At 37.2% G+C, this 22,643-nt stretch overlaps 1 protein-coding gene across 6 annotated transcripts in view; it reads right to left on the bottom strand.

The window, feature by feature from the left end:
• Positions 1–22,643, bottom strand: part of LOC125390930 (uncharacterized) — a 37,404-nt gene that overhangs the window by 4,468 nt on the left and 10,293 nt on the right. The window contains exons 2-9 of one of the 6 annotated variants that reach the window (XM_087897272.1): positions 14,965–15,085; positions 14,295–14,365; positions 12,711–12,864; positions 11,249–11,280; positions 10,616–10,688; positions 6,103–6,218; positions 569–695; positions 309–369 (exon numbers count right to left, since the gene is read on the bottom strand). In XM_087897272.1, the coding sequence (XP_087753398.1) occupies positions 309–369; positions 569–602 (95 nt within the window). In that variant the 5' untranslated portion in view covers positions 603–695; positions 6,103–6,218; positions 10,616–10,688; ... (2 more) ...; positions 14,295–14,365; positions 14,965–15,085. Of the gene's footprint in view, positions 1–308; positions 370–568; positions 696–6,102; positions 6,219–10,615; positions 10,689–11,001; positions 11,171–11,248; positions 11,281–12,710; positions 12,865–14,294; positions 14,366–14,964; positions 15,086–22,643 lie in introns of those variants that run through there. The other 5 variants (XM_087897273.1, XM_087897276.1, XM_087897274.1 and 2 more) reach the window with 5 other exon arrangements.

The following is a 22,643-nucleotide window of genomic DNA, read 5'->3' as shown; positions in this document are numbered from 1 at the left end:
TTTTATAATAGGAGTGGTTTCAAACTAAATGGATTGGAAGTTCTACAGCATAGCTCTGATGTAGCAATGATTCAAGCAGTAAGATCTGTGAAGATATTGTTTCCTTGTCCTACTTTTAATTGTTTTAGCAATTACTAGAAAACACAATTCACTTACTTGCCATTGAGACATATGATTTTGTGAGGATTTAAGAATCATTAATACACTTTAAACTGTCCTTACTTACACTGCTGCTTTTCTTTAAAACCTCCAGATATAATAAAATATCTTCAGAGGCACATTTGTATCAGCTTGCACATAAAAATTACCTTCCATATCTTCGAGAACTTTGACAATACTCTTCAATATTATGATCTTCCCATTTGCAGCCTAAAAGATAGTAGCAAGAAATGTATGATATGTTATTGAAAATTGGACATAGGTTACTATCTTCAGTGAAACTTAGAACTATGGCTGATTTATTCATCTTATTCTTCCTCCTTCTCAATCACAAATACTGAAAAGCATTAGTAAGCAAAACACAGTTGTTCCATTAATTTAAAATGTGAAGGAAATTTCACAGTATTACCTATAGCAGTGAGGTTCATATAGGTCTCCAGCATCACATCTTTGTAGAGATTCTTCTGGGAAGGATCCAGCAGAGCCCACTCTTCCAGACTGAAGTCAATATGCACATCACTGTAGGTTACTGTATCCTAAAATATGCCATACATGTAATGAAAATGGTAATACAATGTTGTAAATGTATACTTCTTTGACAATACAATCATATAATTCTGGTACTTACTAGATGTATCCTATGGCACAGGCATTATAATACAATCATTAAGACACTTTAGAAGGAAATTTAGTAGAGGATTTATCTCTATCATTCCTGAGTGGGATACTACCTGCCAAGGGAAATGCCTACTAACAGACAAAGAAAGACAAGCAAACAGATTAACAACAATGAGTACACAACAAAGAAATTTTATAAACAATTACTAAGTACAAGAAATGATGGGCAAGATCAGTGTATTGTCTCATGTCTTTAATCCCAGCACTAAGAAGGCAGAGGCAGGTATATCTGCCTCTGAGTTGAATACTACTATCCTAATCTATGCAATCAGTTCGTGGACAGTAAGAAGTAAATATTAAAAAGCCATCTCCCGTCTACAAAACAGCTTCAAGACAGCCAGAACTACACAAACCTTGTATCAACAACAACAACAACAAAAACCAATAAAATAAAATAAAATAATTAAGCTAGTAAAATGGCTTAGCATTGAATTGTTACATCTTATGTGATTTAGTGATACAACAATGGTGAAGTCATGACAGCACAAAAAGCTGACTGATCAGTTTCAACTATTACACAAAAGAAATTCAAAAAATAAAATCATCATGCTATCAAAATGGCTTAGCATTCAATAGAAATTGTTTCAGCTGTGTCTTTTATGATTTACAGATAGAATTTATAATAATGCTGAAGGCATGACAGCAAAGGAAGGAAACGGGTTGATAAGTTTCAAACACAACATAGTAGACACAAAGAACAAAAAATGGGTTGAGGCTAGAGACACTCAAATCCCACTTCTAATGAGGAGTTTCCTCCAGAAAGGATTCTCATACTAATGGTTCCACAAGCACTCCAAAGAAAGCCATCAAGGAGATAGAAATTTAGTCATTCAGTCAACTAAATTCTGAGCCTTGTCACTATAGGTTCATCCATGGATATCAATGAAGAAAATGCATTTAGTCACCACAATGATACTCATAGACTGTAGCAACCACTACACTGTTCAAATGTCTCTTTTGACACTCAAGACTGTGTTATCTTTTAAAACAAGAATAGTTGTATCTTTTAAATAGACAATGGCAGAGAATATTCCGAAGGAGAGGAACTGAGACATGGTAAGAAAAGACTAGTCCAAGGTAAGAATGAAACCATTAAATCCAGTAACTCTGTGTCAGACACACAGGGTTTTAGTTTCAAATGGCTAAGATGGCCCTATCCTCACAACTTTGCATATATCTTTTTCTCTTTCTTTACTTCCACTCCAGATATACGGTTCTCCATAAGATGTTTCATAGCTTAAATATCTCACCATCTTATGGTCTCAAAAATACAACCCAGGCGTCTTTATCACAGTATCAGGCAATGAACTCTAAGAGTCTCCTCAGTGGAGCTCAGACTCTACCAGACACCTACAAAAGTGCTGAACTGAAAAAAGGAAAGAAAGAATGTATGGCCTTAAATTTTGCATCTTTTTGTTTACAGAACCAGTACAACATCGATGATTTCCCCATATTTGGCTTCTAAGTTGTGATAGACCTTGCCTTGCTTAGACCAGAGTTGCAGCAAGCTTCCTATGAAGTTGCATCTGGAGACTAGGAATTACTTTACCTAATTCTTCCATTAACTGAGGGCATAGAAAAATAAACTCTTACACTTTGGCAGCTTGCTAGGCTATCAATATAGACTGTGGTTTTCCCTATAATGGTGATGATTTCCCTGAAAATTTCTGCCACTGTTCAGCCCTTGACTGCCACCTGGAACTACCTGTTTTTCTCTACAACCCAGAGACATTATTTATTTATGACCCAACTGTTGCTTTTTTTCACTGTCGTCCTGAATGAATCATAAGTAATAGCCATCCTAGAGATTTAATATTTTATCTAAGAAACCAGATCTTTTCTTTAGAGAAGCTTCTCGGTTTTAACAGGTCCCATTTATTATTTCTATCAGTGTCTCTGCTACTGACATTATATTTAGGAAGTAGTCTCCTGTGCTAATGTGTTCAAATGTAGTTCCTGCTTTCTCTTCTATGAGGCTCAGTGTGATTAGTTTCATGTTGAAGTCTTTGATCCATTTGGACTTGAGTTTTGTGTATGGCGATAAATATGGATTTATTTTCATTCTTCTACATCTGATATCCAGTTATGTCAGCAACAATTATTAAATATGCTTTTTTCCATTTTATATTTTTTGCTTTATTGGCAAAACTCAGCTGTTCATAGGTATGTGGATTAATATCTGTGTCCTTGATTGGGTTCCATTGAACCTCCTGTCTCTTTTTATGTCAATACCAGGCTATTTCCAGTACTGTAGCTATGCAGTAAAGTTTGAAGCCAGGGATTGTGATGCCACCAGAAGTTTCTTTATTGTACATCATTGTTTGTGCTATCCAGGGTTTTTACTTTTCTATATGAAGTTGAGTACCATTCTTTTGAGGTCTGTGAAAATTTGTGTTGGGACTTTGGTGGGCATTGCATTGAATCTGTAGATTGCTTTTGAAAAGACTGCCATTTTTCCTATGCTAGTTGTACCTACCCAAGATCATGAGAGATCTTTACATTTTCTGGTGTCTTCTTCAATTTCTTTCTTCAAAGATTTAAAGTTCTTGTCATACAGATCTTCCCTTCTTTGGTTAGAGTTACCCTAAGACATTATTTATTATTTGAGGCTCTTGTGAAGGTAGGCATTTTTCTAATTTCTTTCTCAGCTCATTTATCACTTGTACAAAGGAGGGCTACTGTTTTTTTCTTTTTTCTTTCTTTCTTTTTTTTTTAAACTTAATCTTGTTTCCTGGTACACTACTGAAGGTGTTTATGAGTTGTAGAAGTTCCTTGATAGAATTTTTGGGGTCAATTATGTAAACTATCATATCAAATAGTGAGAGTTTGCCTTCTTTTCAATTTGTATCCCGTTGATCTCTTTTTGTTGTCTTATTGCTCTAGCTAAGAATCTCAAGTACTATATTGAATAGATACGGAGAGAGTGAACAACCTTGTCTTGTTCCTGATTTGAGTTTCTCTCCATTCAGTTTGATGTTGGCTGTTGACTTGCTGTATAATGTCTTTATTATGTTTAGGTAAATTGGGAGCATGGGCATCATGGGAGAAGATAGAAAGGGAGGGAGGAGGAAAGGAGAGGAGTGGAGAAAATATATAGATTAATAAAACATTAAAAAGAAAAATTCCCTTTACCACATAATAATCAAAACACTAACCATGCCAAAAAATAAACAACATAACAGGAATTAATCATCATTATTTCTGATATCCATAGTCATAGAAAACAAATACTTCTAATGGTCTTCCTTTTCTTTAACAAAAAGAGTATTAAAAGCTGCAAAGTAAAAAAAAAAAAATCAAGAAACATACAATGGCACACCTATGAGAATTACATTTGACTTCTCAATGTATTCTAAAAGCCATCAGGGCTTGGACTCATGGGATGTAGGTTCTAAGAAACCATGGATGTCAGCACAGATTACTATAATCAGAAAATTTTCAATCACCATAAGTGGAAAAAATATGATATTTAATGATAAAGTAAAAATTAAACAATATCAATATATAAATCCAGTTCTACAGAAGGTATTAAAGCCAAAGGTCCAACCCAAGGAAGCTAATTACACATGTGAAAACACAGGAAATAAGCAATCAAACGGAAATTCATTTTATGATGCCACAGAATATCCATAAATTCAGGCTTTTGTATATAAATAATCATAGATGATTCATATCGAATGCTACTATCTATGTTAAACCTGAGACAGGAGACAGTGGAAACAAAGGTTTCCGGAATTGCACCTAACAATATAGAGATTGCCTCAGGTAGACAGACTCTGAGAATTCCAATTTCAGGTATTCATTGCCTCTAGTACCTCTACTTTAGGACTTTGAGATCATTAAACTAATTCAATACAGAGATCCAGTGTTGTGACAAATTTTATAAAGAGAGTTACAGACTAATTTCCCTCTTGAATATAAATTCACAAATATTCAAATACTTGCAAAGAGATTCTAAGAACACATCAAAAAGTCATCTAAACTCATCAATTAGGCTTCATCCCAGATAGGCAGTTGGTGTAGAAGGGTCTTTCGTCTATGTGTTACTTTTATTTGTTAAATAAAGAGATTGCCATGACCTTTTGATAGGGCAGTCCTTAGGTGGGTGGAGTAGATAGAACAGAATGCTGGAAAAAAGACAGTGTGGCAGACGTCTTGCTTCTCCTGCCCAAGATGGATGCTGGTTAGACTCAGGCTGGTAAGCCACAGTCAAGTGACGATACATATTAATGGAAATGGGTTAAATCAATATGTGAGAGTTAGCCAATAATAGGCTAAAACTAATGGGCCAAACAGTGTTTAAATGAATATGGTTTCTGTGTAATTATTTCGGGTAAAGCTAGCTGGGTGGCTGGGATGAAAAGCAGCCCACTCGCCCACTTTACAATAGGCAGTAAAGGTTCAACATAAAAAAAAAAATCAGTAAATGCAATCCACCATAAAAATAAATTGAAAAAAAAAATAGAACAAAATCAAACATAAAAGTCTTGCAGAGTTTAGGGAAACACAGTACATATATACACATAATAAAGAAAATTTACAGCAAAACTATAGCCAACATTAAACTAAATGTAGAGAAACTCCAAGTAAGTCCAATTAAAACTGGGACAAGGCAAGGCTTTGACCTCTCTATATCTACTCAATATAGTACTTGAAGTTCTAATTAGAATAATAAAAAAAATAAGGACACCAATGGGATATAACTTGTAAACAAAGAAGTCAAAGTCTTTTTATTTGTAAATGGTATGATAGATTCATAAGTGACCCTAAAAATTGAAGAAAGGAACTATAATTAATAAAACACTTTCAGCAAAGTGGCTGGATATAAGAGTAACTAATAAATATCAGTAGCCCTCCTATAAATAATAAACTGAGAAAGAAATAAAGGAAAAACACCATTCATAATAGTCTCAAATACATGATCCAGTAACTCTAATAAAACAAGTGAAATAACTTGTGTGATAATAACTTCAAGAATTTAAAAAAAGAAATTAAAGATACCAGAGAGATGGAAAGATGTGCTAAACTCAAGGATCAGTAGGATTAACACAGTAGGATTACCCATCCCAGTAAAAGAAATCTACAGATTCAGCACAATCACCATGGAAATTCCAACACAATTGCTTAAAGACAATGAAAGGGCAGTTTGCCACTTTATGTAGATAAACAAAACAAAACAAACAAACAAACAAGCAAAAACATGATAGCTGGAATAATCCTGAACAATGAGAGAATATCATGGCACCAGGCAGTGGTGGTGAACACCTTTAATTCCAGAAGTCTGGAGACAGAGGCAGGTTGATCTCTGTGAGACCGAGGCCAGCATGGTTCTCAAGCACTAGTTACAGGATAGCAAGGACTGCTACACAGAGAAACAGTACCTAGAAAACAAAAAGCATGTCATTAGTAGTAAAGCACACTTGTTGAACATTGGATTCAAGTTAAAGATCACACATAAATCTTGGATGCTTGATTTCTGCAAAGGAAATTCAGAAATACAAAATGGAAAAAAAAAAGAAAGAAAGAAAGCACCTTCAACAAATGGTGTCTACTGAACTGAATTTTTGCATGTAGCATAATTCATATAGATTCACATTCATCATCCTGCACAAAACTCATATTCAAGTGGGTCAAAGACCCCCAACATAAAACCAGACACACTGAAACAGGCACAAGACCAAGTGCGGAAAACTTTGAATGCACTGACACAGGAGACAGTGTTCTGAACACAATACCAACAGTGGAAACACTATGATGAACAACTAATAAATGGTATCTCATGAAACTGGAAAGCTTCTATAAGACAAAGGACACAGTCAATCAGACAAAAGAGCAGCTTAAGGAATGGGGCAAGATTTTAAAAACTCCACATCCAATAGATGACAAATAGCCAAAATATGTAAAGAACACAAACAATTAGATGTTGTATGCTGTAGACTAATCCTCTATACTGTGAATAAGTAAGGTCAGAAGTTATGGTCTTTGATGATTCATTTTTTGAAAAAGTTTGGCATAATATACATAGGCTATTTGATCCCTCCTGGATGCTCACATGTGCATTAACTGACTGGGTAGTATTGTTAATCCTTATTCTCTTTAAATGCCTCCTTCAGCAGATCCAGTAGCAGTGGGCAGCCACTAAGGTGCAAATGGCTCTTAGGCATCCTACTATCAGTCCTCTGCAGGAGGTTATGCATGCCTGACTATCTGAAATTCAACAGGTTATCACATAGTTGCCTCATCCAGGCAGCTATCAACAAATGAATGCTTTTCCAGGGCTAGTAGTCAATGACAGGGAAGAGATTGATTGTTCAGCAGCCTACCTAGGAGAAGCACAGTCCAGTTGCTCATCACTCCTGAGGCGAGGTCAACAATGCCTGAGCAAAGAACTCCAGATCCTGCTGAGCTCCCATGTAATAAAAAAATTAGGGTTGATATGAAGGAAGTTAAGGTCTACCAGGCCAAGAGATGAGCCAATCTGGAGTGTGCCTGGAACTATCAAAAATACTGAAGTAGGCAATGAGGGACGAATGTGCAATATTGCCTGAGGGCATAGAAACAGACAATGTCAGAGGTCCTGATTGTGCCTAGCCCATGAGGGGCAATCATGCAATGTTAACAAATTGAAATGCCTGCATGCTGGGAGGTTATATAAGCTTTCCTTGTTGCTAAATAATCAAATCTAATGTATCCTTTTTACCAAACTCCAGGCTAATGTGGATGTCCTTTTATATGTGTGTTGTTTTTATTGGTTGATGAATGAAGCTGTTTTGGCCAGTGGCTTAGCAGAGTAAAGCTAGGTGAGAAATCTGAACAGAGATATAGAAAAAGAGTAGGTGTAGTCAAGGACACAACATGTCGTTGCTAAAGGAGTAAGATGCAAAAACATTACCAGTAAGCCACAGCCTTGTGCAATACATAGGTTAATAGAAATGAGTTAATTTAAGACAGAAGAGCTAGCTAGGACTATGTCTCAGTCATTGGCCAAACAGTATTGAAATTAATATAGTTTCTGTGTATTTATTTAGGTCTGAGCAGCTGGGAAGTGATAGCACAGGTTCCTTCTACACTAGGCTTTTGTGTTGCTGATATGGCTCCTTCTCAGCCCCTCCCCCAAGGAAGATGTTAGAGCCCAGTTACAAATACATATTACTCTCATTGGTAAATAAAGAACTAACTGGCCTATTAATGGGCAGGAATAGATTGAGTGGGAGAGTGAGATTAGGAGAATTTTGAGAAAAAGGGCGAAATCAGGAGCCACAACCCAGACAGAGAGGAAGCAAGACATGCCAGGGAGGTAAATCCCACTGGCTTGACGGTTACACATAGATTTAATAGAAATGTGTTAATTAAAGTTGTGTGAGCTAGTCAGTAATAAGTCTGAGCTATCAGACTAACATTTATAATTAATATAAGTCTCTGTGAATTTATTTGGGAGCTGTAATTTTGTTATTGTCATTATGTCTGTTACAGACCAAACCTTTCCTAGTGCCTGCAATGTAGCCCTTGTATCCTTATCTGCCTCTTGACATCTGAAATAGTGCAATGGACAGTCTACTATGTGAACCAAACTGATAATTTTGAAACTCTGTGATGCTACATACCTGTAATTCAAGAATGTAGAGTGTTTAGTCAGGGTGATAACAAGGGCAATGCCCTGGGGGACTACAGATAGGGTTCAAATCCACCTGAATTAGCATAGCAGATCTTAGCTCAAAACCATTTTTTGTTGTTGTTGTTTTTGTTTTTCGAGCTTGAGTTTCTCTGTACCTTTGGAGCCTGACCTGGAACTAGCTCTTGTAGACCAGGCTGGTCTCAAAGAAGATCTTCCTGCCTCTGCCTCCTGAGTGCTGTGCCACCACTGCCCGGCTCAAAACCATTTTTAAAAAAGGCTGGAGAATACCTGTTCTAGAATTCATATACCTTTATGGTATACCAGAATTTAATGTTAGTTGTGACCCTTTAATGGCCCTTAAGCAACCTAGTTGCCTGTTCACTAACAGGTGTGGTTAACATACTACTCAAATATATTTGGAGTATTTGAGAGGCAACACAACCTTTGCTAAATTCTACTTAGTGTGACATAATGTCTCCTAAGATACAGTTTATTTTTATACTATCAATTATTCTCTTCTACCTCACAGTTTAGCAGAGGAATGTTGCTCTACACATGAGATAATGTAAACAAGCTCGAAAAAATTAACTCCAGATAGATCCTAAACCTAAATGCTCAATATTAAAAGTGCAGAGAGATCTTAGAGAGGCAAAGGCTCTCTATGTTTTGCAAATCTGTCTTCCATAACAATAATACAAGAACTACAGGCAACAGCCTTTCAGAGTGACTTCAAAAACAAGGATATTTCAAACTCACACAAACCAACTTCTGATTTCCTCAGCAGAGAGGCTGAGTCAGAAGCCTGGCTCCTGAAACAACCCTCCCATCAGATTCATGGGTCTGTTTGAGTCTCTGATTGGCTAATGAGACCTGAGTGATAGGAACTAGTGAGCTGAAGGGGCATAGCACAGTGATTTCAAGACCTGACTTCCATCTGAAGCACAGACCTAACTAGTCTGAAGTTTCCTGCCAAATTCAACAAGTCTCTTGCTACTGTAACCAGTTCATTTGGGTTTAAAAGGAAATATATAAATTCAGAAGGAAGTTGACAAATTCAAACAATGTTGCACAACAGGAACACTGCGTAACTCAAGAACATTATAAACAAAGTACATAGTAGCCTTGGACCTCAAGAGGAACTCCATGTGTGGAAAGTGTTGTGTTCTGGAGATCTGAAACCACCACTCCACAGAGACCCAGGCTCCAGACCTTTAACAATTCTTCCAATTGTTCCAATCCTTCCAGAGATAAGGATCTCTGTTTCTTCTCCATACATCAAGGCCTTAGAAGAACCTCAAAGCCCGGACACATTGCAAAACTCCAAGAAACCTAGTTTTAATTTCTCAAGTATCTTTTAGAAGTTCTACACACTGCAATTAGATGTACGATCCATTTGGAATTCATTTGTGGAGCTTGTGTTGGGTTGCATTCTACTACTAATCTATGATGGAGAAGAATAGAGTTGGTGATATAAATGATTTACCAATGCTAGGAAATAGTAAGTCATAGAAAGTTTAACCAAAGACTAAGAGCAACCGAAGAGATCAACCGAAGAGATCGCACGCCACAGACATTAGACCTAAGTATACATGAGATGTTATCTAGACAAACAATCTCACTGATATTTTCTTTTTTCACAAAATGATGTTGCACATGTGAGATGTCTGACCTTGGCTCCAAATGATACTACTTTTTCTCACCCTATAAAGAAGTAGCATGGAAAGGGCATCAAGCTAAATTTTGGCTGATGAAACAGCTAAGAAAGGGTGTAAAAGCTGATTGAGGGTCCATCACTCTGGAAGAAATATCTAATAGATAGAGGCTACTCTAAGCCCACCAAGAACATCTTATGAACTTTAGGCAGTTTAATTCTTTCCAGAAACAAATAAGGAATTCCTTTCCTGTACATACCTGAGAGTCTGGAATATACAAGGGGCCTGCTGAAAAGTTATCCCAATACCGCCACCTGGTACACCAAATTCAGGTGCCAGATTAGTCATTGTTCCAATCCCATAATGGCAGTTAGAGTTACCTTTGCAGAGGAAGGTGGGAAAAGGACTGGAGGTAGAAATCAACAAGGCAGTTTAAGGTAAAAAGACCCACAAATAAAACTAACCAGTTGCTTTCATAACTAAAAGTCAGAAGTGTCACTAGGACTCTTACCAGTTTCAACTTTGTCAGAGGTCTAAGAAGTCAAAAGTGTTGTGGGAGTTCTGAACTCTGTTGCTCAGTGATCCTTGGGGCAAAGGAGGAAAGATAAATGCAATTTTAAAAAAAAGGCCTGTTTAGAGAAAAAGGCTCTTACTCAAGAGAACAGAATCTCTGTCTGTCCTGGGAACAGACATATCAATGGTGACATGTGAGTATCCTGGCCAAGGAACCTGGTCTGTGATACCCAAGAAATAGCAACACAGGACAATTATAGATCACCTGTAGCTGACTGAGTGCATATTGCAGACAAAACTGGAAAAAATTAAGGCTCCTTCCCGCCCTGTCTTTCTATACTGTGAACTGCCTACAATGCGTAGAAAATGAATTCACATTCTTACACAAGAGCTTCAACAATAAAAAGTCTGAGCTGCAAAAGGACACTTCTTCCCTTGTTTCTTTTTCCTTCTTGATAACCACTAAAGCCAGGCCTGGAATACCTGACACACCTGGACGTGGAGGCAGGAAAGGGGATGCAGAAACAATGTAATTATCATCCCAAAGAATTATGTTAAATTGAAATAGGCTTTGTGCCCATGTTCTCAAGAGATTAGGGATTTCTATTAGAGCACACCACGGAATACTCACACTACTTCTTTCAGGTCGTACAAATCTTAAACCTGGAAAAGAAGAGTCCTGTTATGCAGGGTCACACCATTTTATCCAGATCTTCTATTTTGGTTGAACTGGAATAACTACAGTAATCTGGTTTCACCAAATTTCAGTTCATTATCCATATTCTTCATTGTCTGGTCTGTGGCCAGTCAAGATATTTATTGCTCATCAATCAATAAGATTGATTAATTCAGTACCCATTGCTAATGTCAACTACTGTCACAGAAGGAAAACTTTCACCCTTTTTCTGGGGGCCCCACCGTTTCTGTGCTGTGACTACAGCTGCTGGTAAAGCTGGTTAGTGAACTCAAGTAATGCATACGCCCCACTTCACTTATACATTCCCAGTAAAAGCCAGAGAGACTGGAGGACTCTTGTTCACTGGATATTTTTACTTCTTTCTCACTGACCAATCAAGTCCAGACTAGAAGGGGTGGTAAGACTGTCTTCCCATCCCTGGGCAGCAGAGCCAGAATTAAATGATCAAACCAATTCCCAATTAAATAGGGAGAGGCAAGCCTAAGCCACGGGATATGCTGTTCTAAACAGAAATAAGTAGCCTGAGAAAAATGGAAAGAAATTCTTAATGACTGGAGAATAAAGCAAATAACACATTAATACAGTGATGCATTTAAAGAAAACCAAATTAAAAAGTGAAACCAAAAATTGGCATAGACTAGTAAAGTGATTGCATTAATATACTCTTCAACCTTTCCCTATGTGCAGTGTTAGCTGTTGGCATCGCACCTGACACACACAGCTACAGCCAATGACCTATAACTCAGCTCTCACAAATATGCAAATATGCAAAGGAGAGCGATCTACTTAGAAATTCGATGTTCATTATCCTCCCCAAATTTTATACCCACACATCTGGTCTGTCTTCATTCACATGATGCAAATTAATATATGTGTGTGGAAATTACAAAATCACTAACACTGCCACAATTAGGTCCATTACCATAAATAGCAACACCGGCAGCTGTTTGCCTAATTTACTTCCTAAATATAACCCCAGTAGCAAAGACACTAAGAACAACAATTAATAAATGGGACCTCCTGAAACTGAGAAGCTTCTGTAAAGCAAAGGACATGGTCAACAAGACAAAATGACAGCTTACAGAAAGAGAAAAGATCTTCATCAACCCCACATAGGACATAGAACTGGTTTTCAAAATATACAGAGAACACAAGAAACTTTGCATCAAAATAACAAATAATCCAGTAAAAAAAAATACAGTACAGACCTAAACAGAACTCTCAAATAGCTGAAAAACACTTAAGAAAATGCTCAACATTGTTTGCCTTTAGGGAAATGTTGGAAAGGATGTAAAAAAAGGGGAACACTCCTCCAAGGATGGTCGGAGAGCAATCTTGTACAGCCACTTTGGAAATCAGTATGGCAGTAATCTCAGAAAACTGAGAAACAACCTACCTCGAGACCCAGCAATACCATTCTTGGGCATATACCCAAAGGATGCACATTCATATTACAAGGATGTTTGCCTGACTATGTTCATAGCAGCATTATTTGTAACAGCCAGAACTTGGAAACAACTTAGATGCCCCTCAGCATCTGGAAAGATGCCCTGGAAAGAGAAAATAGATAGGATCTCCTGAGTAAATTAGGAGTGCTGGGGTAGGCGAGAGAAGTGTGAAGAAGAAAGGGGAGAACATGAGAGAACCAAATGGCTGAGTTAATGAAGGGAGAAAGTAAGAGCAAGGAATGAGATATGTTGATAGAGGGAGCCTTTGTAGGGTTGGGGAGAACACATTTACACAACAGAGTTTTGTTCAGTACTAATTTAAAAAAAGACACCTTGAAATTTACAGGCAAATGGATGGAATTAAAAAAAATATTCTGAGTGAGGTATCCCAGATTGATAAAGACAAACATAGTACACTCAGTCATAAGTGGATACTAGACATAAAAAAGGGGTAACTAGACTATAATCCACAATCCCTGAGAAGCTATGTATCAAGGCGGACAATAAGTGAGATATGCATGGATGGCCCTGGAAAGAGAAAATAGATAGGATCTCCTGAGTAAATTAGGAGTGCTGGGGTAGGCGAGGGAAGTGTGAAGAAGAAGGGGGAGAACATGAGAGAACCAAATGGCTGAGTTAATGAAGGGAGAAAGTAAGAGCAAGGAATGAGATACGTTGATAGAGGGAGCCTTTGTAGGGTTGGGGAGAAATCTCATGCTAGGGAAACTCATATCCACCAGGATGACCCCAGCTAAGACTTCGAGTGATAGTGAAAAGAATGCCTGAACTGGCCTAATTATCATCATAGAACCTTCATCCAGTAATGATGAAAGCAGATACAGAGTCTACAACAAAGCACTGGGTAGTATCCAGTCAAAGAGAGACAGAAGGGATCATATGAGTAAATGGGCCAAGATCATGTTGGGGAAACCCACAGAGATAGTTGACCCAAGTTAGTGGAAGTTTAGTGACTCTGGACAGATAGTTGGAGAAGCTGCATATGACCAAACTAGGAACTCTGAATGTGAATGAAAGTTCTGTGGCTTCAACAGTCTGTGGGGCCACTGGCAGTGGGACCAAGATTTATCCTCTGTGTATGAACTGGCTTTTTGGAGCCCATTCCCAATGTAGGGATGCCTTGTTCAGCCATGATACAGGGAGGAGCTTGGTCCTGCCTCGAATAGATAACCCAGACTTTGTAGACTCACAATGGAAGGCCTTACCCCTTCTGAAAAGTGGATGTGGGATGGAGGGAATGGGTCAGGGGAGCTGAAGGAAGTGAGAAGAGGAACTATCGTTTATATGTAAAATTAAAAGATAATTTTAAAAAAAGAAAAAAGAAAACAGACACTGTTTTTCTGTGTCTGTTTATTTTCTAATGAGAGAGAAAAAGAAGAGATGTGAATATTGATAGGAGGTGATGATCAAATTATAATCAAAACATATTATGTGGAGATCTATTTTGATTTAAAAAGAGAAAAACAGAAAAAGAAAATAGAAGAAGCTAAAGTTCAAGCCAGTAAGTAGAGTACCTCCATGATCTCTGTTTTTGTTCCCCTCTGTGTCCCTGCCTCTTTTTGTTTCCTCTTCTTCACTTCATTAACTGTGCAAGGGCACAGAAGGGAAAAAAATAAGGGTTGAATTTCATTAAGGTACAATAAATTCAGGCATAAAATCCTCAAATAATAAATGGCAGCTAATATAGTCTTAATAAACCAAAACACAAGCATTTGTGAGTGAATAACCCTGAATTTCTTAACATGATTTTGGTCAATTACGAGCCTCAGTAGAAGCAAAGCAACTGCAACATGATATAACACCCAAGCACCAATAAAGTAAATGAATTCTTCTTAAACCAAGAAAACAGCTTTATTTTTTTAGTCATCACAGGAAAGTAGTGGAAAGGTGACAGAGTGCTAATTTTTCTGAAGTATTGTTACATAATTAAAATTCAAGCAGGAATGGAAAACCACAAACACAAACAGTAAGAATTTTAACACCAGTTCTTCAATTATTTATTAGTCCTTCAAAAGAAGCCATTTCAGAAGCTCTAACATTCACTCAGACATAACCTAATTTTTTTCTCACTACTGATAGATCTAAATACAGAAATCAATGAACTCAATGAAATATTGCGCAGTAGAAGGCAACTTGGTTTACCGTACTTCAAGTGAAAATCAGATTTGTAAAAAGACGATTTACCTGACAAGTGGCTTTGAAAGTTAAATCAGTCAAATAAGTCTTCAAGACTTTTAAACACTGAGTCATTGTTGAATGAGGACAGTCTTTATGCTCTCAGGGTTTACTTTCAAAAGTCAATTTACTGAAAAAAAATGTGCAAAAGTTATAGTTTGCTCATGTAGTTCTGGCATTCTCATTGTTTTATGATTCAAAGGGACTCTGAGTTAACATTAGTCTCTTCAGAATAAAATCCCAACACAATAAACCACTGGTTTAAATTAAAGTAGTGATTCTTAAGGATAAAAATTACCAGCACAATGTGTCAGTATCTTTAGGTATGGACAAACTACAGGAACAATCTCTGATTGCCAGAAGCCTATAGTATAGTATATAAACCACAGAGGAAACTCAAATATAGCTATTGAAGCCCCACAAAGGGGCTTTGGATTTAGCTCACATAGTTGTTGGAGTGTTTGCCCTGCATTCTCCTTACCAACAACACGTGTAACAGCTGTGGTAGTAGTACACACTTGTCAGCCAAGCACTTTTTGAGACACAGAAGAAAGATCAGAAGCTTGAGGACTGACAATGCCATCAAGGTCAGTCTGGGCCACCTAAGATCCTGTCTCAAAAAACTATAATAAAGAAAAACTAGCAATAATGTCAAACAAAGACAGGATCAAACAAAACTGAGAGACTGGAGAAAATTGAGAGCACTGGTTACATTTCTAGGGGACCCGGATTTAATTCCCAGCATCCACATAAGCTCACAACCGCCTTTATTTCCAGTTGCAGGGAATATGACATCCACTTCTCGCCTCCATAGGTACCAAAAATATAAGTGGTATACAGACATACATATAGGCAACATGCAAACATAGAAAGACATATAAAAAAATACTGTTTTCTAGTAGGAAATTTTCCAAGAAAAAAGTGGGGCAGGCTATAAATATAAAGAAACAGTAGTATAAAAATAAGCACCAGGACTACATACATATCTGTTGAATTAAAGACAAGAACACTCTTCTATTCCAGCTATACTCAGTCTTTTGCTCATCTCATTCTTAGCACAGGACCCCTACATTCACAGCAAACATCAAACTGATCCTAAATCCAAGCTGGATAAGCAGGTCTAGTGCTGTGGCAAACCAAGACTGAGTTTCCCTACAAGAGGAACAACCTGTTTTCATTGGCATAAAAGAACATAGTCTGGGACTACAGGAAAATGTGATTCTTTGATTTGTAATTGTTTGGATCTTCCTGGTCCATTGTTACTGTTATAGAAAAGATATAATAGCTTCACTTAACATTGACACACACATAGGTCTAAAAATGTATTCTGCATTTAAGTAATCTGAACTGAACTTCCCAATGAAAAATTGGAAACACCCATCCCAATGATTATCTACTTGTCAGCAAAAGTTACATTTGGTAATAGATTTCACACTTGCAACAACACAGAATCATTAACTTAGATATATATTATGAGGGAAAATAACTGGCGATAAATGGTATTTTACTGAGTACATATCTGTAATATCAGCTCTTGTAAGACAGGATTATCCCAAGTGTAAGACCAGCTTGGTCTAGATAGGTGAACTCAAGGAAAGATACCCAGCAAAACTATGGTGTGGGAGAATTATCTGTATTCTGTCAATCACGTATTTTAATAAAACACTGATTGGCCAGGTAGGAAGTATAGGCGGGTCAACTAGACAGGAAGTAGAGGCAGGGCAAGGAGAACAGGAGAAGGCTAGGAAGGAGGAAGCTTGCTCTGCCATTCCTACCCAGAACACCGAAGAAGCAACATGTGAGCTGACAGCTGAAAAAGGTACCAAGCCATATGGCTAGCATAGATCAGAATAACAGGTTAATATAAGCTATAAGAGTAAACAAGAAGCCTTAGCTAATGGTCCAATCAGTTTATAATCTTATGGAGTCCTGTGTGTGATTCCTCTTGGGGCTTGCCGGCTGTAGGGTACTGGGCGGGACAGATACCCCAACAAGCCAGCCCTCATGTTACAAAACTACCTCAAATATACCAATTAATTAATTAAATAAAGATTTTCAGGTGCTAGACAGATGACTCGGAGTTAAGGGCACTAGGTGCTCTTTCATGTATTGACTTCAATCATGATGGCTCACAACCATCTGTAATGAGATCTGGTGCCTTCTTCTGGCATGTAGGGAGAACACTGCATACATAATAATTAAATAAATCTTTGATAAATAAATAAATTCTTTAAAATTTTTAAAAGAGGGTAAATGTAATTTAGCTAAAATGATTTTTAGGTTTTGTGACAAAAGTAGACAGTTCCTTACCCACAGTCTCAATACTATCCACAAGAAAACCATGAATCTTTATTCAAATATAGGATACATAAAAAAAAAGAAAACCTTAGAAACTAAAAGAAGTCATTTTAGAAACTAAAAGAAGCACAACTGTCCTACATTGAGAAACCCCACAGATGAAGTAAAAACTAATATAAAAGATTTACTAAGCAAAGTGCTTGATCTATTTACTGAAATCATACCAAAAAAATATTTTCAAACATCATCAAGTAGTAAGAGAGCACCTGCTAGCATGAGCCCTGCCTGCATTTCACTCCCAACATGAAAATTATCTAGAACACTGGAGAATATAAGGTACGCAAAAAAGCCAAAATTGAAAAAGCAAATAAGCTTTTAAAAAGGAAATCTGAGTAATGATAAGGATTTAGAACTAATTTATGCAGACATGGGCAAAAAAGAAAAAAATATAAATCACAGACCTAAAAGAAAATAAAGTTTATTATTCAACTCTGGATGAAAACCTATGCAATATGAACTAAGAACCAATATTTCCACATTATATGTGTTCAATCATAAGCTGGAGCGTGGCTTGTGTGAGAGTAAGAACATCAAGACAAGGCCATCCTCAGGGGAATTCAATGCCACCTTGGCCAACAAAAGACCAGGTAGTAGTGTAGGAGGTCCTTCTGTATTTTGTTTATAAATGTTCTTTTACATTTAAAGGGGGATATGATACAAAAATAAATAATTTACATTAGTATAATTCTTGATTTATGGATACAAATTTAAGGTCAATTTTATTATATGTATATGTATTTCTGATCTTGATTAAGGTATTGTGATTGTGTAGTTCATTTAAAAATGTAATGTATAATTAAAAATATAGGTTGTTAATGGATAATCATCTACAAAAGTCAAGTTTGTAGTCATGTTAGTTAGATTTTCTAGATGTACATAGATATATTTCAGATAGGCATTCTTCATATCTTTCAAACACTACAAAACATGACATTTAAGATGTTTTAATAACTTAGGACTTTTCATGATAATGAGACATGTCTGCTCCTGGAAGCCCCAAGCTACTTCAAGAGAAAGATGAACATCAAAGAGGCTCCTTATGGAGTTGGTTAGCCACTTGCACAAAAAACTGCTCTTACCTGGACTGTTACATAAACTGGACATAAAGAACCCACAGAGAGAGGACTGCTGAACTTGCCTAAAGGTGAGATGATCCTTTGGGGTTCCTGTTTCATAAAAGAGTCTGCGAGAGATTCTTCAAAACAGAAAAAAGTGACTAAAGTGTCTTTAAAATTTCCAACTTCATAGAAATGTTTGCTGGATGCTATGGGTCTTTAGGCTAAAGATAGATGCCCCAATGGTACAAAAAATCTTTGGGTGACTGTACAGGCAGTGAGATGTCTCTGTCATTTTTAGAGTTTTAAAAGCTGTTTACTTCTTGTTTACTTAGGTAGTATTATATCCTTCTGGAGTCTTTGATGGAGTTAAAAAATAGATAGTTATAATTATAGTTTTCCTCTGTTATGATAAAAGGTAATATATATATATATATATATATATATATATTGTAACTGTAATTCTACTATGATAAAGTAAAATCCTTTCTTTTTTAAACAAAAAAGGGGAAATGGTGTAGGAGGTTCTTCTGTTTATGTATTGATTTCATTGGTTGAACAAAGAAACTGCCTTGGCCTTTTGATAGGGCAGCCCTTAGGTGGGCAGAGAAGACAAAACAGAATGCTGTGAAGAAGGAAAGTTTGGCAGACGCCATGATTCTCCTGCCTGAGACAGATGCTGGTTAGAATCTTTCCCGGTAAGCCATGACCTCGTGGTGATATACAGATTGATAGAAATGGATTAATCAAGATATGAGAGTTAGCCAATAAGACACTAAAAATAATGGGGCAAGCAGTAATTAAATTAATACAATTTCTGTGTGGTTATTTCGGGGGTTAAGCTAGGCAGGCGGTGGGACACAGCCCGTTCTTCCACACTACAAGGTAGCAACATAAGTAGTATGGTCAGAAATTTTTAGCCCACATGTGATATACTTTTTCAAAGCACAGCCAACATTAGCATTTAGTGGTCATATGAAAAAGATCTCAGATAGTTGTGGTGGCACATACTTTAATCCCAGGACTCTGGAGTCAGGAGCTAGCAGATTCCTGGGCTTGAAGACAGGCAGCATGCACTGCTCAAGAACTCCAGGCCCACAAAGTGGGTTTCTGTTTTTTGTGTGGGTGCAGGTATATACATCATGTGTACTGCAGAAGTAGATGAATCTCTGTGAGTTCAAGGTGTAGTGGCACACACCTTTAATCCCAGCACTTGGTAGGCAGAGGCAGATCTCTGTGAGTTCAAGGGTAGCCTGGTCTACAGAGGAAGTTCCAGGACATCCAAAGATACACAGAGAACCTGTCTCAAAAGGCCAAAATTTAAAAGAAAAGAAAAGAAATAGAGGTTAAAATAAAGCCACATAAAGATGAAAAATACACAGATATTCTGGATATTGTATGTTATTATGTCCTTTTTGAATTGATTAAATTCTGAGGAAGGAGCAACAGCTGTAAAAAGATATTTGTTTATAAATGCTGCTGAATTAATCCAAGATAGGTATTTTGAAAATACTTGATTTCAAAGTTGAAGTCAAGAGATATGGGGAAGAGGTTTTGCTTTTGTTTCTCAGGAAATGAGAGGCTGTGGATTCATTCCAGGTTATGAAAAATCAGGTTTGATCAAGGAAGACCTCCTAAAAAACCTCCAATAGGAGCAGATGGCCCAGATGTCTGAGTTCTACATCCAGAACAAATTCAGGGCTGCTGCCTGAGATGATCAAGGCTCACAGAATTTTCCAGTCAGAATTTGACAATGATTCTAAATTTTCTTTAGGTTCCTGTAAAATTATTAGCATCCCCAATCAGCAAGAAGTAGCCTGGAAAACTATGCCCATATTCCCAAAAAATGGACTATGGATATTTTCCTTTGTTTAGAATGTTGGTTACAAGTTGTTATGGATAATGATCAGGAGTAGGCTAAACAAAGAATATTAGATACAGAGTTCTTTTTTTTTTAAAGAGGGGAGCGAAGTGCTGTGGGACAACGGTCTTTTACCCTGTCACTTGTATTTTAAATAAATGCTGGTTGTCCAGTGGCTCCACAGGAAGTAAAGGCAGGGCAACCAGGCAGGAAGTAGAGATGGGACAACAAGAATTCTGGGAAGAGGGAAGTTTCAGTCTGCAGTCGTCATCCAGGCACAGAGGAAGCCAGACACCGAGCACACAAGATGTGACTGCTTCATTGAAAAAGGTAGCAAGCTACATGGCTAACACAGACAAGAATAATGGGCTAATTTTAAGATGTAAGAATTAGTTAAAAGAAGAGCCTGAGATACTAAGCCAATAAGTTTATGATTAATGTGGAACTCTGTGTGTTTATTTGGGACTATACAGATGTGGGACCTAGTGGGACAGAAAACTTGGTCAAGACCTAAGCAACTTGTTTTGCTTTATAAATCACAAGCACTTTTGAAAACAAGATTATTGTTATTTGTTGTGAATGTTTGCGCATGATAAAAAATATCTTCTATATGTGTACAGGCGACATACAAAAGAGGGTGTCATACCCACTGGATCTGGAATAGTAGATAGTTAGGAGGCTGCTAACTTGAGATTTGGTATCTGAACTCAGGTTCTCCCCAAAAAGAATATATACTGAGCCACCTGCCAAGACATATGACACTTTTTGGCCAATAGACCAAATTCTTTCACAGATTAACAACAACACAATCTAAATAACTGAAGAAATAAATAAATGATCCTTGAGAACATAATGCATCAATATAAGAGGCTGTATATGGTAAATTTCCACAATAAAGTAAATATAATCCAATGACAATGCCCAAAATTTAGAACAGGAAAAATAATTAAAGAGCTACAGTCACAGTAGAAGTACTCAGAATGCTCAATGGGATTATGAAAAAATACTACACAGACTGACACAATACAACTTCTATACTTAACAAAATGCTACCTACAACAATCAAGAATGTGTAAAATATTTGTCAAAGAATAAAGAGGATGGAGAGAAAAGGCCAAGAACAAAGGAAGGAAAATATAGTCAACTATTAATCAAAAGACCAAAGGAAACTCAGCCAGGAAAAGTGTGATTTTGACCACTGTTACCCCATGCTATACAATTCTATGTGTATAGAAGTATAATAAGCCAGGTGATGGTGCTGCACACCTTTATTCCCAGAACTCAGGAGGGAGAGACAGGCAGATTTCTGTTAGTTTGAGGACAGCTTGGTCTACAAGAGCTAGTTACAAAGCTACAGAGAAACACCGTCTTAGGGCGGAGGGGGAGAAAGAGAAAGAGAGAAAGAATAAAGAGAGAGAAAAAAAACACAGACTTCACAACTTGCACAAAATTAATTCAAAGTGACCCATAAACTGTTATGCTTATGACTTTCCAGCTATTGATTATATATATAATCAATATATTGATTATATATATATATATATATATATTCAAAACACATAAGACCCATGTTCTAAAGCTCTCTTTGCAAATGGAGGTAATCTCCAGCCATGGCTCTGCAGACACTTATGGTTACTTGTGGTTTCAGGCAAACCCAGTCCCACTGATGCCCAATCCCTAAACAATATGAAAGAATAATTTGAAATCTACTTTCTGCCACATAGATTATGGCATGAAATATTAAAATCTACCTTATAAAACTGCATAACACCAAAGACTCCTGAGAAATCTCTCTACATCAGAAACCTCCTTCCTCCCCTGGAACTGGACTGAATCGCACTATGGTGGCTGGTGGTAGCAGAAAGTTAAAAGCATTCTATTCATTTATTGCTAAAGGCTGATTCACATCACCTCTTTCCACAAGTTCCTAAACTATTTGGAATATTTATAAATCAAATCTGAAAGTGGAATGCAATATTCAGAACTTCTAGAAACTAGATCTTCACTTTTCCAATTCATTTTCCCACCATGCACCACAAAAGCAATGCTTGTGCCTGTTCACTGGACTAGCATCATATCCTTACATCCCAAGGCTGGGAAGCCTTCCCTTCCCCAGGAAATTACACACAAGGAGGCTCCAAAGACAAGGGCTACTGCCCAGGTCACTACATGAACCATCAAAACCACAGTCTAATAAATGGTCCATCCAAGTCCCAGCAGAAATGACAATGCAGCAGATCTGCTATGAATAACGCATACTGACCATGACATGGCTTGCAATCTTCCTTACAACTCCCTACAGCAGAAGTTGAAAAGCATCCTGGAAAGAACCTGCTAGCTAGTTACTGCTATTGATATGCCTTGCAAAAGTCCCTCACTAGCTAGGGTCACCCAGCTATTAGCAAATCCCCTAC

Source organism: Myodes glareolus, chromosome 16 (assembly GCF_982192425.1).
Source record: "Myodes glareolus chromosome 16, mMyoGla1.1, whole genome shotgun sequence".
Lineage (NCBI taxonomy): Eukaryota > Metazoa > Chordata > Mammalia > Rodentia > Cricetidae > Myodes > Myodes glareolus.
The sequence above is the reverse complement of the archived record's forward strand: the minus strand, read 5'-3'. Positions and strand labels throughout refer to the sequence as shown.